Source organism: Monodon monoceros, unplaced genomic scaffold (assembly GCF_005190385.1).
Source record: "Monodon monoceros isolate NGI ecotype Baffin Bay Population unplaced genomic scaffold, NGI_Narwhal_1 Super_Scaffold_11, whole genome shotgun sequence".
Classification (NCBI taxonomy): Eukaryota; Metazoa; Chordata; class Mammalia; order Artiodactyla; family Monodontidae; genus Monodon; species Monodon monoceros.
The window spans coordinates 81,659,285-81,678,936 of NW_021703767.1; the positions used below are offsets into that span (position 1 = coordinate 81,659,285).

The following is a 19,652-nucleotide window of genomic DNA, read 5'->3' on the forward strand; positions in this document are numbered from 1 at the left end:
TGCGGGCTTCAGTAGTTGCGGCTCATGGGCTCAGTAGTTGTGGCTTGCGGGCTTTAGAGCACAGGCTCAGTAGTTGTGGAACATGGGCTTAGTTGCTCCACGACATGTGGGATCTTCCCGGACCAGGGCTCGAACCTGTGTCCCCTGCATTGGCAGGCGGACTCTCAACCACTGCGCCACCAGGGAAGCCCTATTCAACTCTTGACAATAGAGTGAATGACTTGAAGATTCAATACTGTCTGCTATGCTAACTTGCTCATAACAGTCAATCCAGACAGGTATATGGCATTACCATGACAGACAGTCAAGATGGGAATTCAAAAAAGTTATCAAAATTATGAGGTATTGGGGTGGGTTTTCCAGGAAGACCATCACTGAAAGGGGTAAGACACGTTAACCTTTATGTTCCTCTTTGGCCATGACAGGTGGGCAAGACCTGGACATGCTGAAGGGTCAGTGTTTTATGTTGGACAGAAAGAGGACACAGACGGACTTCCCTGGCGGTCCAGTGGTTAAGACTTCACCTTCCAATGCAGGGGATGCGGGTTTGATCCCTGGTTGGGGACCTAGGATCCCACATGCTTCGCGGCCAAAAAAACAAGACATAGAACAGAAGCAATATTGTAACAAATTCAATGAAGACTTTATAAATGGTCCACATCAAAAAAAATAAATAAATAAAGAGGACACAGAGTTGTAGCCTCTCTGTTCTCAGAAGTAATGAACCAGAGAGATTCACAGTATGGTGTGGTCTGAAGTCAGAGGATGAAAAATACGGGCTTTCAAGGTACTTTTCCAGCTCTGTGACTAAGAGACTAAGCCTCATTCTAGAATTTCTCTTGTCTTGCTATGGGATGACATCACAGTTAGGCATTTTTTTTTTGTCATGCCATCTCTTTATTTCCTTTTTATAGTCTCCCAACTAGGAGCAAAATGTTGGTTTTATGGGATTTAGTAGGAAGGAGATTACAAACTATGCTGCCAGTTCTTGAAACTATCTACCCCACAGGCCCCATGCAGATTCCCTGTAGGCCTGTTCCTCTCAGGGCATTACATAATTCTGTTTGTGCTTCTAATGTAGTCCCATGATTTTATTTCTTAAGAAACTCGAGAAAATGTACAGCTTTTGAACTCTTTGTCCACCACTCAGTCATCTGATGCCCACCTAGGAGCTTTTGCGATCAAGTCAAAGTCACAACGTACCCACTGGACCTCAGGGCGGTACACGCATCCTCATGATTGTTGTTGTACACAGAAAATGAGGGAACACAGCTAAGACAAATACCAGGGAGCTCCCACATGGCAGTTCCATTTCATTCCTCCATAAAAATCCATAATAATTCATGGCTAGCAATAAACACAATCATTGTGCTACACCATAAACCACACTTTCTGATCGACAGAAAATGAGAAAGATAATTATAAAATAAAATAACAATGATAATAATACCATAACTTAAGATCTTTCATGTAGTCCAGCTACAGAATTTATACAAAATGGAATAATTTAATGAAACAATACTGCTCTCTGTATAAGTTAAATATTTTCCTTCAGCCTACCTAAGAGCTATAAATTACAGACACTAAATTTTAAATCAATGTCTCAACATAAAGTGTAAACAAATGGAGGGATCAAAACAAGCAAAAGGAACTGCTCTGTATTCCCTCCTGCTTTTCCTTTTTGGCCAATGCAATCAGTGACACCCAGAGGAGGGTGATGTTTTCATCTGTACTGGAAATGGTTTAATACCTGTGTATGTAAGTCTTTCCTGAAGTCCAGTCCGATGCAATATCAGAGCGTCTAGCCACCCTCTCCAGGTCTTGAGCTTCGAGGTTGTTTGGCTTTAACTGATTTTGGAGACAGAGACAGGAACTAGGCCAACATCTGTTTTTATATAAAATTCTAGATAAAAATTTCCTTAAAGCCAAGGCACCATGAGGTACCTTGGGATGTTTCTCAGAGCCCATGACCCTAGAGACAGGAAGGACCTCATGCCTTGGACAATATTTTTCCAATCTCTGCTTAGCATCAGTTGTTCTTTCTACGAATTTCCAAATCCAATTATTCAAAACTACATTGATCCAAATACATGTAACAAGTAGCATTTAACAAAAATGCTATCGTGATAGGGGAGGGGTTGCCCTTTGCAAGTTGCTTATTTTGCCTTTATTCTGATAGTGGTAGCCAGTCACTACAGCTTCTGGGATAGAATGAGTTAACAAATAAAAACATGGGGGATGGTTTGGGATTGGACATCAGGCAGACTGACACACCTCCTAGCTGTCTTCAAGGACTGTTCTGTTTAAATCAATAAAACTCTAGTAGACAAGCAACCTGGTTCCAGGGTGGGGTGATCCCATCTTCTGCACGTAGTTGAACTGAGACATTCTGAGAATGTCCTTTTACAAATTCCACATTTGCTTTTCCAACACTGTTGGACATTCTCTTTTTGTCTTCTCCTCTCCTCCTCAGGCTCTGCCTCCCCTGCCCCTTTTTCCCTAAAAGAAGCGGCCAACAGGTGGAAAGGAAATAGGCTACAGGAAACTGGCACTTGAGTCTGAAAAATCAACACATTGGTCAAGGTAATGCATTTGCCAAGGTAGTGACACTGACAGCATAAAAAGCAGAAAATTTGTCAAGGACAAGGTTGGACACTGTCTGTAAGTCTCACTACCAACGCTGCTCAGCGTTTTAAAAATGAGATCAGCTTTGACACACGCAGTTTTCTTTTTCCTCCTAGAGGAAGCACATGCCCTCAAAGGCCTTGGGTGCAAGTCTCTGGTCTCCAAAATTGTCTAGGTCTTTCCATCACCCATCTGGACAAGCTGGGTGAATTTAATGTGGTCTGTTCACAGATTACCTGGAATTGCTTTTCTTTTGCTGTTTTTGTTTTCTAAAATGTTCAGTATGTCTTGCTCTGGCTCTTCTTCAGTCACTTATGGCCAGAGGAACTGGTCCCCTGTTCAAGCAGCAGTAATACCTCCTGGCTCCACAGATTCCCAAGGATGTTGCTCCTGAATTCCACTTCTGTTCTTTCCTCCTTTCTTTCTCTCTCTCTCTCTTTTTTTTTGCAAGAAATTATTGTCTTTCTCTCTATCATATATAGTTCACTCTTTACAGTACAAAGTGTTAAAATGTCAAACAAAAATAAATATCAGTGTTACAGTAGCTAGAATATTCAATAAAATAGATCCCTGCCATTCTTGATTGAAATGTTCAGTGAGACTTAATTTCATTTGGATATTTTTTTCCAGAGATTTGTGAAGTCTCATGTTCCTGTTATTGCAGCTCACGTCTAGGGGTAAGAAAGATGGGGCAGCTCTCTTCCCAGACAAAAAAGCAGGGAGAGAGTGGGAAGAGTCTGGGGGTGGGATGGATGTGAAATGCCAGTATAGTCATGAGATCTTCAGGGTAGGTATTCTTTCATTACCAAGTAGCAGAGCTGTAGTGTTTATTGGTCCTAACTGTGGCATCAGAACGCTCCCCATCTGAAGAGTCACAGTCCGATTCTTCAAACTGCATAGGATTCTGCAAAGTCAAGACAACATAAGACCTTAATTCCTTTCTGCAATCACTCAGTAAACATATTTTGAGCACCTCTCATGTGACAGGCGCTGTGCTGGGTTGCTCGCTAAGATAAAGGAGATCAGGTCCTGTCCTTGTGGGGTTTACGGAGAAAGAAGACATATAAAGATGATGATGGCAATTATGACGAAGGTGATGACAGTGATAGCAGTGCCCCCAAAGCCCTACTTATATTGTTTACTATGTCCCAGGCACTGCTGTAAGTGCTTTAACATCTATTAATCCACTCAATCCTCACAACAACCCTATGAAATAGAGGCTGTTATCATACCCATTTTACAGATAAGGGAACTGACCTACAGCGAGGTTAAGTGGCTTACCCAATGTCACACAGTGCGTTAGTGGAAAGGCTGAGATTTGCATCTAGGCAGTCAGATTTCAGGGTCTACACTTCCAATCACTATGCTATCGTGCCTCTCAGAAGGCAGTACTGTCTGTGAACTAAAGTGTTACATGTGCTTTGATAGCAGGTAGGGGCTGGTGGGGACACAGAGGAGGGAGGCTCACACCCTTAACCAGGTTGGGAGATGGGGTCGGAAGTGATGCTTGAGTGAAATCTTGGAATGAAGGGTTCCTGAGCAGTTCCGTGTTTGTGCTTCCTTTGGGAGAACTGCCCCCATTCTGGGGGGGCTCTGTTATCTCTGTACTTCTACTGACTTCATGGAGGCAGTTGTTTTATCTTATATACTAGACGATGATTGTAAAGGCCCTAAGGACTTGAGCATGTTCTAACCCAAAGAGCTCCAGGAAGGGAAGAGTGATTAGAGGAGAAGGGAGGAGAACCCCCCCACCTCATAGCCACGGTCCTCCGCACACAGCTTGCCCAGAGACATCTGCGTCTTCACACGGCGCACAGCACACTCCTTGTCAGACAGCCCGTCTGAATGCGAGGATATCTCAATGGGGATCTCCGGCGTCTGGGACAGCAGGTCATCTAGCTTCTCTGCCAGGCGGTCTTCGAGTTTATCCACTAACTCCTCAGGGCTGTTTGAGTGGTCACTGGTATTTCCTTCCTCTCCGTCAGACACAGAGAAATTCTCAGAGCTAAAGGTTGAATATGACTGGCAGCTGCTGATACAGCGATGGGGCCTAGAACCACAAAGAACCAGAGGAACTTAGTCCCGGGAACGGCAACTTTCCTTTTTTTTTTTGGCATGCCCCGGGATCTTAGTTCCCTGACCAGGGATCGAACCCACGCCCCCTGCAGTGGAAGCGTGGAATCTTAACCACTGGATCGCCAGGGAAGTCTTTACTTTCCTTTCCTTGTCTGTCAGTCGCAGCCTTGGTGGGAGGTGATCTAGTTCTTTTTTCCTGCCCCTGAGGGAGAGTCAAATCCCAAAAGGTAGAAACTGTTTAAAGCAACAGAGAGAGAAATCTGAGCTTTGTTTGTTTTATATGTTTATGTGGCTCCACACAACGCTCCAAAACTGATGGCCACCACTGGTCTTTGAGAAAATCAGCTGGTCTAATGACACTGTGTACACCTGTGTGGTATGGAAATGTTCACATTGAGAGTATGCTTCTTATACACAGAGAATCAACCACCTAGGTTCTCAAGGGTGAAAGAGACTTTGGAGAGTCTCTGGTCTGACTCCTCTCCCAGAGAAGAAAACTGGAGGCAGAGAAGGGAAGTGACTTGTTCAAGGCCACACAGCAGAGCTGGGCTCGGGCCAGGTCTACTCACGTGCCACCATGTCTTCCCCTACCTGCCTGGGCATGGTGGGGCGTTTCTCATGGGGCAGAGTGGCCCAGAAGGCCGACCCCCAACAGAAATGTGCTTGGAAGGAACATTCACTCTGCAGCTGTGGGCGCTGCCCAGCCAGTTGCTGGCTCATTCCAGGTAACATCTGGGTTTAGCTCTGACGAGGCAAAGCTCCTGGGGTAGGGGGAGGGGATTTACTAACGTTCCTCATTTCTTTTCCATTGTTTGCAAGAAGCCTAGTAAATAAGAATACTGTTAGCTTACGCTGACTTAACAAACAAAACAGATAAGAAAAAAGAAGACTGCCCTTTCCCTCTGTCCTTGTCTGATCTTTCTGTATTTCTTAGTACAAAGCGATTTTGATGGCATATGATCTGAGTTTGGTTGATGGGCAGGCCAGGTGATGGGCTGGGGGCAGGGGTGGCATCAAGGACACATGAAAAGAGGCCAGATGGAGGAAGCCCACGTGGGAAACGAAAGTTAAAGTAGGACTCACACCTTCTCAAGGCTGGTAATCCAGGGGCTTCCCTGGTGGCGCAGTGGTTGAGAATCCGCCTGCTAATGCAGGGGACACGGGTTTGAGCCCTGGTCCGGGAAGATCCCACATGTCGCGGAGCAACTAAGCCCCTGCACCACAACTACTGAGCCTGCGCGCCTAGAGCCTGTGTTCCGCAACAAGCCACTGCAATGAGAAGCCTGCACACCGCAACTAGAGAAAGCCTGCGTGCAGCAATGAAGATCCAACAAAGAAAGAGAGAAAGAAAGAAAGAAAGTCTGGTAATGCAGAAGGGAGACAGAGAGAAGAATGTTGTAATACTAAAAGCAAAACCGTGAGGTAAAACCAAAATTTTGCATCATAGCAAGGAAGAAAGGTGGGAAGCCATCAGGTGGGCTGAGTTAATGGTGGTCATAAGAACAAAAGCTGGAAGTAACATAATTGTGATGCCTGTAGAATGAGGTCAGAGGATGAAAAGACATTTTATTCGGGCTCAATGTCCCTGCATAGGAGAAAACACAGCGTCCAAGGAAACAACAAGACAGCAATGGCAATGTGGTAGGAATAGCTCAGGGGATGAGGACAGATTTCAATTTTGTGTACAGCATAGGGACCTGGAGTACAATTTACCAAAGTACTAGAAGAAGTCCCTTGGTTTTAGGAAATTCCTGGTTCTGGGTAGGTACACAAACGTTCCTGGGGGATTCTTAAAGGCTTCCTCTTCAAAAACAGATGCCTAGTAGCAGAAAAGGCCTCCTGGGAGGAAGACTACCTTCCATACTTCTACAAAAGGGCAGCTCTTAATTCTAGAAATGAGAGGTGTGGTCCTTCTTTAGTCCTATAAGCAAAGTTATTATTGCTGGCTAGGCAGGAAGCTATTTCTAAGGATGGGTTGAAGGAGGACTCGACTCATTTAATTATACTTAATTTCAGGTATAAAACCCAAGGCATGGAGAGTGCTATGGATTTAATTGCATCCTCCCAAAATTCATATGTTGAAGCCTTACCTACAATGTGACTGAATCTGGAGAGAGGGTCTTTAAGAGGTAATTAAGGTTAAATGAGGTCATATGGGTGGGGCCCTAATCTGACAGGTCTGTGGCCTTATAAGATGAAGATCTCTCTCTCTCTCCCCCACCACGTGAGGACACAGCAAGAAGGCTGCTGTCTGCAAGCCAGGAAGAGAGTTCTCACCGGGAACCTTGGACTTGGACTTCCCAGCCTCCAGAAGTGGGAGAAATAAATTTCCATTGTTTAAGCCACCCAGTCTGTGGTATTTTGTTATGGCAGCCTGAGCAGACTAATATAGGGAGGTACACTAGAAATCAGTAAAATTACCCATAAAACAGCACAGCCATCTCTCATAAACTGCCCACTATGTTGTCAGTTATAACCTTGAATCCATATTTATTTTCCCCATCTTGCAGTTCCTATCTAGTGAATTTGGATAAACTAGAATCTGCTGTGCATAGCCAGCTGCCAAAATGGGCAATGGTAGGTTCCAACTTCCCTACAAGCTGGCTGTTAGAAAGCAGCCTGTGATCGAACCGGAGGGCAAACTCAGGATTTTCCCTGATTACACTGAAGGCAATCACATGTGTTTATTGGTTTTACCTCTGTCTTCGTGGAAATTCAACTTCACTATCTACTTCCCCTTCTTCCTCTTCAGAGGAGTCATCTCCACTCTGAGGAGAACAAGGAGGGAAGAGTCTTATATCTCTTTCTCTCTCTCTCTTACACACACACACACACACACACACACACACACACACACGCACACACGCACACAGTCCCTGTAAAAGATTTAATTTTCATCAAAGACATTGAGCGGTAGCTTGCTGTCATTTTTAAACATATATCTCTTCATTCATTTAGCAACTTTCCCTGGGTGTCCATGATGAAAGGCCCTGAACTTGAAGAGGGGAAACTGGAGAAGAGGTCTTGGATTTTGGGGTGGTGTCTTGTAACCACTGTCACTTGTGGTTCTAGGCTCTGATATAGAGACTCCAATAAGAGGTGATCTTTTAGTTCTTCAAAGCCCAACAACTACTTTTTCCCCTTTTATGTACCAATCACCTTTTCACTAATATTATAGTTATTATGCTTACATCATCTCTACTACTAAGACATACATTATTTAGGGTCAGACCCCATCTTGTTGTACTGTATTCCTCCTCCACCATTAATACAACACTGCATACAAGGTAGGTGCTTAGCACATGACTGAGTCAGCATGTGGGCACAGATAAGAGAACTCTGGTTGGGACATCTGAGGCCTCATCATTGCTGGGGCTCTGTGGTTGATCTGGAAGGGTGGGTAAGTGTCCCATCTGAGAACAGGATCTTCCCTGTGAGGGAAGATTCCATTTCCCTTCCAGGGCATAGGAACAGCCCCACTTCAGATCAACTGTCATTAATGCACGGGATTACTACAATCCCTTGTGAGGTGGGTAAGTGGGTCCAAATAACTGTACCAAAAATTGAGGATAATTTACCTTTAAAGTCATTTCTGACAATCCATCACTTTTACCCATTTGTATTCTGATCTGCTTTTTTGCGTAGGAAAGACGGGGATGGAGTTATCCTGACTGTGGAGATGAGCGCTTCCCCCTAGAAGACCCGTGGGAGTGTATCTCAGCAGACAGAAGTTAAGCTGCTCTGTGGGAGTGTGGTTTTAGTGAGGCCAAAAGTAGAAGGGATGTGTTCCGTGGCCTGCAGACCCACGGATGCCTCAAAATGGCATCAGGATGGTTCAAAGATACATGTTACTTGGGAGGGGACGGGGGAATGGGGTGATTGCTAAAGGGTGCAGGGTTTCTTTTTGGGGTGATGGAAATATTCTAAAATTAGTTGTGGTGATGGCTGCACAATTCGAGAGAAAGAACTGAGTTATACACTTTAAATGGGAGAACTGTGTGGTATGTGAATTGTACCTCAATAAAGTTGTTACGAAAAAATTATGTTATTGGCTTTAGGGGTCAGAGGAGCAGAGACTGACTTAGCCCAAATCCACTGCACTACCTGAAACACAATTTATTTCTGGGAAAGCTCAGTCAATAGCAGCCCTGTAAGTGGAGGAAGAAATACAGTTCTGAGACAGTGGCCTTCAGATTCAACTTCTTTTCTAGTAAATGTCTAGTTGACCAAAACATCCTCATTTACATTTTAGACATTTTCATTCCTTCAACTGAACTTCTGATGAACGATGATGATATGAAACAGTAGTTAGAATTGAGTGGGTGTTTTCTCTGTGCTAAATACTTTTCATACATAGTGTTATTTTGAACACATTAGCAAGATGAGCTCACATTTTTGGAAGGTTGCTATGTGCCAGGTCCTGTTCTAAATGCTTTATATGTATTAACTCATTTAATCTTCACATCGACCAATGAGACAGGGTCCACTATTAGCCCCATTTCATAGATTAGAAACCGATGTTCATAAAGGTAATAAGTGGAAGAGCCTGGCTTTGAACTCAGGTCTGACTCCCAAGTTTGGGCTCTTACCCACAAGGGAGGAGAGGTAGTCCGCCTCCCAGCTAATAAACCACAGGCAGCCAGTGGGCGAGGAACAGGTTTCAGTGACTGAGAACCAGCTGGATCATGACGGTTATTAATTAAGGCGATACTGTGAAGAAAGCTAGTTCCATGGGGGATTAATAGATGTTATTTTAAAAAGGCAATACGGTCACACAGGTGAGGGAGGTGCTGGATTAAACAAGGTTATTGCATGATTTCTCAAAGCCTAGGATTTGTTAATGTGAGCTTAGGAAGCTCCAAGAGGGGACAGAGAATACTGTTTCCCAAACATGTTTTATAACGGGAGACTTCCTTCTTGCTACATCCCTTAGGACTAGGCTAGAGTAGCGGATTCCAAACTATTTTGATGACATATTACTAACATATGGCTATTTTTCATTGATAAATTATCTACATTTGAATCAGTCCCCTGATTCAGGAGTTTCCAAAGTGTACGCCTTAGTCCATCACTTAAGCAGCGTGGAAAGTATTAAAAGTAAGTAAACTGCTATTTATGCTTTTGTTATCTCCTCCTTTTACAAAATGCGTATTTTTTATGTACGTTTTATACTGCATAGAATATGACAGGCTCTGACATTCCTTGCAGGCAGTGACACACACTGCGGCTGTCATCACACCTTACCTTCTGAAGGGGCCTTGTTTTTCGAGGTAGCGCTGGGGGGGTGATGTGATGAGAGGTGTTGAGGGATGATGCAGACCCACAGCCGCTGAATTCCTTTTCTTCCATTTTCTCAGAACCTTGGGCATTTTCCGAGAGGGGATTGTGTGCTGGTGGCTTGAAAAGGTTGGGGTTCCTCCCCACGGGCTTGGCAGAGGGGACGTCTACAGACCCATGCTGTTCTGGCCTGCGCTGGAGGCAGGGGTCATAGGGGTCAGCCTGACAACAGCCCCAGGGGCCAGCCTGGCCCTTATCGGGCTCAGAACTTTTCCAGCAATCTGCTGCCACGGCTGTGGAGATGAGGTCAGGGCTGGAGCCCGGCATCTGTCTTTGAGCATGGCTGCTGAGTGGGCTCCGTAGGGCCGCCGCGGGGCCAAAGTACCTCAGGTTGTTGGCGCAGGTTGCAACGTCCTGTCCGTGCATATCGAGTCTGGGACGGTGACTCTGAGACGTGGCAGGAGGGGGTTGCTGGTGTTGCTGCTGCAGAGGACTACGGTGATGGGGAGAAGGGTATTCGGACTGAGCCTGGTGCAGGTAAGTGGGATGGGGTGAATTTTCCCGGGCTGGCTGGCTTTTTAAGATCGCCGCAAAGTCACTATGGCTGCCTCGGCTACTCCCGCGGCGGTGGCGTGGTTTGCTCCGATATCGGCTCTTGCTGCTGGAGGTGGACATTTTGGGACTTCCGGACAAAGGGGATGCAGTGGGAGCCACTTCCACACTGGGGATACCTTCAGATCTCAACAGATCTGGCCTGGGAGAAAAGAACAGGTTTGGTTTTAAACACATGAAGACACATTCAAGTTTGGGGAAATGTATCCCAGGCCTTAAAATACACATAATCTTTGAATCAGCAGTTACATACACAGGGATTTATCCAGTGGAGATAACGGATGTGCACAAAGATGTATGTTGGAAGATGTTATGTTAAAGCATTGTTTAAAATAGCAGAAAGCTAGAAACAACCTAATGTCCACTTACAGAGGATTCCCTTTATTCCTTCTGGATTTTATTCTGTGCTTCACTAGCTGAGTACTCAAACCCCTTTAAATTCTAATTTTACCCTACAGGCTTCTTGACCTCTTCCTCATAGTATCAGCTCTCAGCTTGGTGCCAGTATGCCAAGGCACAGGCATGGGTGTTTGCTCACGATCAGAAATCTGTCTGGTGATGGATCCCATGAGGGATCACAAAGGACAGAGGTCTGGGACCAGAGAAGGAAACCTCAGTTAATTAGACAAGAAGCTAAATTCAGGGAGTTTCGTCTAGACATGGTCCCCTTGAGGGCTGCTACTAAGTCATATCCACCTTTGCATGTGGAGGACACTAGCAAGGAGTCTTGCTCACAGTAGGTACTCAATAAATGTTTCAGGAAGGGGCCGAAGGGGGTGGCAGTAGAGGAGGGGGAATTAATAGAGAGCCCAGGAGGTTGCGTAGAGCCAGTAAGAGAAGGGCTCATGTGGAGCGACCTGGTATTCTACCGTGTTCCTAAAGGGAGGAGGGCCTCTCTCAGCCCACTGGGCTAGTCACGTGGCTCATGTGCAGGAGGAACCCAGAGCCTGCAGGTAAACCTTACACACACCAACACCAAGGCACACAGGCGACCAATAAATGATTTCTAAACTGAAGAACTGATTCAGGGCAGAGAATCTAGGATGCCAGGTAGTATCGCTACCTCCTTCCCCCCAAAGAGTAGCCCTACCCTTCTTTCGGACCAGACAGACACAAATCAGCTGGAGATTTCAGAGCTGGAGGGCCCAAACTCTTTTTTTTTTTTTTTTTTTTTTTAAAAAAACCAACAGAATCCTTTACTCAAATGAATTATGAGAAACCCAATATATAAAATAGATACAGTAAGAGAACAGATTGGTGGCTGCCAGAGGTGGGGGTGGGAATAGGGGGTGGGCGATATGGGTGAAGGGGGTCAAAGGTACAAACTTCCAATTAGGACATAAATAAGTCATGGGATGTAATGTACAGCATGGTAACTATAGTTAATAATACTGTATTGGATATTTGAAATTTGCTAAGAGAGTACATCTTAAAAGTTCTCGTCACAAGGAAAAATAATTTGTAACTGTGTGTGGTGATAGATGTTAACCAAACTTATTTTGGTGATCATTTTGTAATATACACATATGTTGAATCATTATGTTGTACACCTGAAATTAATATAATGTTACATGTCAATTATATCTTAAAAAACCCAAACCCAGATATAGTAGAACAGTTGAAGAGAGGAGGGAGAGCAGAAGCCCCTCCCATGGGGCTCCCCCTCCTTGTCCTCTCTACCCCTGCAGTGGCCTCAGAGACACCTCTATTCAGGCCCTAGGGGGTCCCAGACCTTGTAAGGAAACCACAGATGCAGTCCTGCCTTCATCCTATGTGATGAAGAACCCAAACCCCAGCCAAAGTGGCTCCTGGTCTCACAGCTCATTACTATTAGAATCCAGACAAGAAGTCTCTCCTACTTGACAGTCTGGCTTGTTGGACGTCAGAATACAGCTTGAAGGTGCATACAAATCACTTGGAAGCTTGTTGAAATGACTGCACTGGGATGTCTGGGATGGGGCCTAAGAGCCTGCATTTAGCAGCCACGCTCTCAGATGATGCTGAACTAAGGACTACATTTTGAAGAGCCTCACAGGAAATCAGTAGGCATCAGGCAATAGGAGATGGGTTTTTCTTCTCTTTCAGGAGAAGTTCAGTTAAAGGCTTGTCTTAGCACAGAAGTTCCAGGTATAATTGGTTTATGATGAGGCGGGTAGGGTACTGTGCTGCTGTCCACATCTTCCTGTCTCAGATTCACAGCTTTGTGGTCAGCTGGCCAACTTGTGGCACAGAAGGCATCTGGATCGAGGAGGTCCTGGGGCTTTTTATTGAGGAAAGAGAGCCCTCCAAGGCCCAGTTAGGGCATCTATCAATACTTACACAGTAACTGGCTATGGCGGGATCTAAAAGAAAGCTAAGGTGAAAGTGCCATTAAGTCACGTAAAGGCTGCGTTTATTGAACCTGGCAGTGCAAAAAATCAAAGAATAACGCTGAGACAGCACTTCACAGTTGACAAAGCAATTTACAATATATAAAACACAAGTTTCCTACCATTACAATATCCATGTTACAGATGAGGGCACTGAGGGATCAGAGGGTAACTTAGCTGGCTTGTGTCTCTCACAAAGCTAGTAAATGGCAAAACTCACAACTTGAAGCCAAGTTTTTGGACACCGAGAAATAGTTCTTCCTCCATTCCAAGCTGCTCCATATAATGAAGTATTTAGATTATCTTATTAGACTATACTCACTTGTGATGGGCTTGGTGGATCCATCACTGAACTCCGACTCTCTTTTCAGTCCCTAACTAAACACAAACTGAAACCAAGGCTAAAGGATAGTGGATGGTTTCTCCTCTCTGATCGCCTCAGTGGGCATTGACCTTCTTACTCCCTAATCACTGGACTGTCCAAGTAATCTGAAACGTAAATCCTTTAAGGGGCAATCAACTGAAAGTATAACTCTCTGCAACTCTAATACCTACTCCGGGTTGCCTTTCCAGACAAGTTCAGCTCACTGACTAAGCATCTACTGGTGCTGTCAAACTCTTTCAAATGCATTTCTCACAGGCAAAATAAAAGTAAACACAAGCTCACACTGTGAAAAATTAAACAGTACTATTTTCTCCCAAAGTGCTCTTTGTTTTAACTGTCGGCAGACTGCAGGGAGGAGCCAGCAGGTGAAGTCTGTGCCTCGTTTGTACACCAAAAGAAGAGAGGTGCTGGGATTCCTGGAAGGTTTTGCCGGGTGCCAACTGAAAACAATTTCTCAGAGCTTGACCAGAAGATGGTCAGTAAAAGCAAAACTGGAATGAATCCACGTAGTTATCCCTCAGTAGTTTAGATTTATGTTAGTCATGCTGTGCTGGAATGGTCACTGTTCTGAAAGCCTTAAAATACACGCTTGGTTTTGCATTTTCTCACTGTCTTTATTCTTCCTGCATTTAGCTCAAGTCTCACTGCTGGGTCTACAACCCAGGTTAAGGGATATTTCCTTCTTTTGCTTTAATTTAGGATAGGGTCAACTCTATTCCTCGGGAGGAATGAGGCTCTAGCAGAGTCTGGTAATAAAAACTGACTGGAAGAGCATTCTAAAATTAAACTAATATAAGGAAAATGTGTTATAATTAGGGGAAAGGGCATCTTTTAAAACAATTAAAAAACCCATTTTTTTTTTGAGCAACTATGATTTCCTAGGTGATTTCACACGTTGTCTTATTTAAACCTCACGAAAGTTCCACACAGGAGTGGGATGAGGGGAACTATATGGTTAGACACAGGTAATTATCAAAGTGCCTGCTTTTGTTTTTGGTGGTGGATTTACAGGCACTTATTACATTATTAAAAAGAACTAACTAAATGAATAAATAAAAGTGGGACATGCATGGACCAATGTTGCATAAATCAAGAATTATGGTGAACTCAATTCTGTGCACTAGGGGTCAAAAAAAGCAAAAGAAATCTCATGTGCTATAGTTACACCGTTTTACCCATGGGGTTGAGAGTGGTCAAGTGACATGATCCAAATCACACAGCTTCTAATAGGCAGAGCCAGTATTTGAATCCAGGTCTGTTTGGCCCCCAGTTCATTTCTCTTTTCATTATTCCACGCTAAGGTAATAAACATCAAAGCCTCAGACAGTAAAAACTAGATTCCTGGAGTCCATGACACACTCTCTCCCACCTGCCTAGGCCATATCTAGAGGCAAGTGCGCTGACGACGTGGTACCATGTGGCCACACCCACCATCATCTAATCATGTATTTTAGGGGCATGTTTCCCCATTCATCTGAATATCAGGTCAGTACAGGTGCTCACCGCTTGGCCTGCATCCCAGGTCTGTGAGGCACACCTTTCCTCTTCATGAGTTTCTCCATGGCATTAGGGTGGATTATTGGACGGACAGGATGTCGTTTGTAGGTCCCAGGATACTTCTTCTCCACTGCTTGCTCACGCCTGAAGAATGAAAGAAAAAGCTATGTCTCATTCACCGCAGACAGAAAAGTTGGGCAGAATGTTTTCACAGGTTAACTCCACCCAGAGATTCTGGCCACACTTAACAGATACAGGCTATCTGAAGAATAGCAGAAGGAAAAAAAAAAAAATTCAAACTAACCTGACTTCATTTTTTTCTTCAGGTCGCAGATGGACTTGGAGGCCAGCCCTCCTGTCCCCAACATGCCTCATGAGACACACAGCAGTGGCTGTTTTAGCCAGGACCCCAGGGTTTCTCACCATTCTCAGGGATACCCTGAACCACTTGCAGCAGCTGCCTTACTTCCCCAGGGGGCAGGAAGCTCCCATGCATCCACACCAGGCTCTTCTTGAAATGAGGACCCCTTTCCTGAGCCATTCGGCAGGTTGAAGTTGCAAAGGCTTGTCAAGCGCATAGTCCCCTAGAACCAGCTCTGTGGCAGCTCCACTCAGCTGTAAGCCTCACCGGGGCGGGGACCTGTGCCCGGCACATGCCCTAAGGAAGGCTGGGTGGACAAATAAAATAGCTGCCAGTTCTGAGTAGCAGCAACCTGGACGAGTCGTACATTTCAGCCAAAGGATAGACCCAAATCAGTCAGGACACAGTGGTCTGGATACATACTTGATTAGCTCCTTCTCCCGCATTTCTAGCTGCAGCATGATGGCACTCAGTTCCATGTATAAATTATTAGCCCGCTCAAGTTTCCTCTCATAGTGCTCACGAATATCCAAAGCATGCCTATCAAAGAAAACACGGAAGCAGTGAAGCCAATGAATGTGACGGAGAACTAAGGTCAGCTCTAATGAAACAAGAACAGGGTGGTTTATCTCAAAAGCATTTGCCCAAGGGCCCTCTAAATTTAAGACTCCCTTGTCCGATGCAAAGACTCAGACAAGAGTGAGTGGGAGATGGGAAATCCAAGTTTTCCACTTAGTTGATTGTTAAGGGTCATATCCAGCCATATAGGATAGCCAGGAGGGCTACAGATAAAACTGAATGCAATTTATGTATAATGTACAGCCTTTGTCTGTGCAGTATTGGCAATATCTTAATAAGAATACAGTATAATATATGTTAAGGGAAATACGCAGTTAAAGCACGGTCACTCATCACTCATTTATACTTATCCACACTACAGATCCTGTCTAATCTAGTGGTTATCTGAGAACATGTGTTCTATCCCTTGACAGATTATGAGCCTCTTGAGGCCAGGGACTACATCTTATAAACTTCTGACCTTTCATGTTACCTAGGACAGCGGCTGAATAAACAAATAGCATTGCTCCAGGAATAACAATAACAATAACCAGCAGAAGTGCAAGGTGTGTAGAAAATGAAATGATTCACAACAAGGGTTCCTGCTAATATCTGAAGACCTGGGAATGAGAAGAGGTGAAGTAGGAGACATCAGCTGACCTGAGCTCTTCTCTGCGCCTTCGAATCAGTTCTTCATCTAATCGGTGGATACAAGTTCCTTCACTTTTGATCTTCTCAAAGTGTTTTTTTACTTCTTCTCTCCATTCAGCCTAGGCAAGGACAAATTAGATTTTGTTAATAGTCCAGGAGTTTTAATCCCTGATATAACCATAGGATCATGTACAAGATTTTCCCCCCTGTATGCTTCTACTAAAGAGCCTTATAGAATAGATGTTCAATAAATGTTCTTTGATAGCAAAATATCTCATGCTAGTGTATCTGCACACCCCACCCCACTCCTCACCCCATTTTCTGTATTTAGTCCAGTACTCAGTGCTGTCTTTTCTAATTTTCTTTCAGTACTAACCAAAAGAAACATCACAGCTGGCATGCTAGCCATCATCTCCGGAACAAAAGAGCTCAATTTTAAGTCAGGATGGTGGCTGAGAGAGCCTGGCTAGAAAGAACAGCTCTGATAACCACATGGTACAAGCATGTGTCAGTGACAATATGATCGTCTTTACATTTGGACCAGAATTCCTCCTAGGCTTTGTTTATGAAAATATCTTGAGAAAATATTTGGAATAGAAGATCCAAGGGGCAAGAACAGCAGGAGATGGGGATAAAAATATGGGGAATTATACGGGAATTTGGAGGTGGGGGAAAGAAAAGAAAAGAGAGAAGGGGAAGGAGGAGAAAGAGCACGGCCAAAAATTTTAGTAGTCTGACAAAAATTTTAGGAGAGGGATGGATATCTAATGTGTGATTTAAGTTGTTCAAAATGTAAGCCTCTTCCAAGTTCCTAAGCCTTTAGTAAAGCCTCTTTCACCTTGACTTTGGATGAGTGTTTCTATTTGTTCTGTTTTGTTTTTTTAAATCAAGGAAAGGTGCTGAACTTCATGCTTAGGTCAAAGACAGGAAAAAGATAAAGGAACAACCAAAAGATGGCAGGAATGGGGACCCAAGCAAACAGAGTCAAAGTGTCCATGAAATTATAAATCTCCCAGGAATTCACAGAAGTATTAAAAAGGACATTGGACTTTCCATAGGGCATTGAATTTCAGACCAATTTATCTAAATTTTAGGAGGTAGGAACATCTCTGCAGGAATATAGTCTACAGACCATTTCTAGAAAAGCAGCTAAAGGAGACGCTTCCTCAAATTATGTACACACTACTATCCCAAGAAGCTAATGAGATTATCTAAAATAATTTCTAGTGAAGGCTAGATATGTAACCAAATGTTTCTAATTGTATCATCTTCTTCTAGAGCTATTCTGTTATTTCAGATTCATGTTAAAAATGATCTCTCTAGATCATGGAAGAAGTTATGCTTAAGTAGTTGTGAAGTTACAGAAGTTTCTCCCCAAATTTGCTGTTTCTCATTTTTTAAAAAAGTCTTGATTGAATTTGCTACAATATTGCTTCTGTTTTACATTTTGGTTTTTTGGCTGCGAGGCATGTGGGATCTTACTCCCCAACCAGGGATCGAACCCACACCCCCTGCACTGGAAGGCAAAGTCTCAACCACTGGACCGCCAGGGAAGTCCTTCATTTATTTTTATAGAGGAAATTATATTGCAATTATTTAGAAAGTGGTCATCCTACTTATCTGTTTATAATACGTTAGATCTTCACATATATATATGTTGACTGACCATTGGGGAGATATTTCTGTTAGTCAGTTGACTTTCGGGCATCAAACCTGACAGCCAACGTCATCAAAGAGCGGAGCTCTAGAATGCACTGTCCATTGTTTGGTAACAGTCTTTGACTGTATCTAAGCAGTAAATGCAGGTTTGGCTGAGCCCCAGGTAATGCTGTTCTCTCAGCCATCAGATCAAAGTCATGAAGTAGGAAGAGCATTTGAGCTTTAAGAGGCCAAAGATGAAAATCAAGAGTTGTTGGACCTAAGAAGGATAAGGGAGAGGGCCAAATGTGGGCCTTAAAGTATCCTCTTTCGTGAAAAACATGTCAGTAGATTCTACGCCAGCACTTAAAGAAGGGACCAGGAAAAGGAATACCTCCCTCTGGCAGTAAGGAATCAGATATCACAGATTGGATTTTTTAAATTCCAGAGGAAATAAACCTCCTGACATCTAGCTTACGGGAATGTGAAATTTAAAGAAAACCTTCTGAAGATTGAAACTTATTAAGAAAGTAGATTTCCCAAAAGAAGTTCCCTCTGTGGGAAAACACCAGGTACTGATTAATAATGTGTTTTCCCCAAAGGTACTGTGTTACAGGTAGATGTTAATTTTGGAGTTCCATCACTATACTTAGAATCTTTATGTAATAGGAGTTCCAATTTGCACTTAATCTGCAATTTAGACATTTCTGGGCATAACTAAGAAATGGAGGTGGGCAGGCTGAAGCCAATTTGCACAGGGATTAAGGAGTCTATGAAAGAAAATATGAGGGAAGAAGGAATCCTGTGTGATCTTGACCTATAACAAAGCCATCAACATAGGAGTGGAGAGGCATTTCCCATTTGTTCCACTAATATCTGTAAAATTTTGGGCCATAATCAGCACTATTCTGCGACCTTTAACAAAATGTAACTCAACAGGGAAAGGAACAATTCATTGCATAAACAGAACAATGTGCAACTTTGGAATATGGAGAAGTCCAGAGCTTCTCCATAAAATAGCAGCTCCTGGTGGGTGATGGCACTGCCTTAAGGATACGGCAGCATCCACTGGATGCCAGCTGGGGACTACAGCCTTTCAGCAGAAAACAGTACTAACCAATAAAGTAATACCCAGAAGATGCTTGGTGGAAGAGTGCTGTTCCAGCCAGAGTCACTGGAAAGTAGGGCAGACATTAATATGAGGCTGTTTGAGATCCCCCCCTAAGACTCGTTACTGGGGATTCCCCCAAACTGCTTGTAGGGTGGAGGGAGGGAGTACGGAGTGCTTCACAAGGTACTTAAGTCCTGTGTAAGCAGGTAAGGGAAAAATACAGTGACAGTTGGGTTACTGTCATGAATGGAATCCTCTTTATAACCCACATAAGGCCTGGGAAAGGCTGTAACATCTAGAAGGTTTTTGTCTTCTCCAGTTTTTCAGTTATTCAATCAGTAGACTGAAGCTCTTGTACCCAAACCTTGCTTCTCTTCTCTCTCATAATATGTGTCAAAATGAAGCTGAATTAATATATCAATGGATAAATAAAATAGGATATATCCATACAGTAGAATATTATTTAGTCATAAAAAGGAATGAAGTTGTGAC

General features: G+C 43.8%; 1 protein-coding gene across 3 annotated transcripts in view; it reads right to left on the reverse strand.

Annotated features, from left to right (window-relative positions):
- Positions 1–228: 228 nt before the first annotated feature.
- Positions 229–19,652, reverse strand: part of MAP3K13 (mitogen-activated protein kinase kinase kinase 13) — a 164,329-nt gene continuing 144,905 nt past the window's right edge. For 2 of the 3 annotated variants that reach the window (XM_029214129.1, XM_029214130.1), the window contains 7 exons: positions 16,421–16,530; positions 15,626–15,742; positions 14,848–14,985; positions 9,946–10,732; positions 7,399–7,469; positions 4,378–4,675; positions 229–3,529 (listed from right to left, as the gene is read on the reverse strand). In XM_029214129.1, the coding sequence (XP_029069962.1) occupies positions 3,428–3,529; positions 4,378–4,675; positions 7,399–7,469; positions 9,946–10,732; positions 14,848–14,985; positions 15,626–15,742; positions 16,421–16,530 (1,623 nt within the window). In that variant the 3' untranslated portion in view covers positions 229–3,427. The remainder of the gene's footprint in view (positions 3,530–4,377; positions 4,676–7,398; positions 7,470–9,945; positions 10,733–14,847; positions 14,986–15,625; positions 15,743–16,420; positions 16,531–19,652) is intronic. The other variant, XM_029214131.1, reaches the window with a different exon arrangement.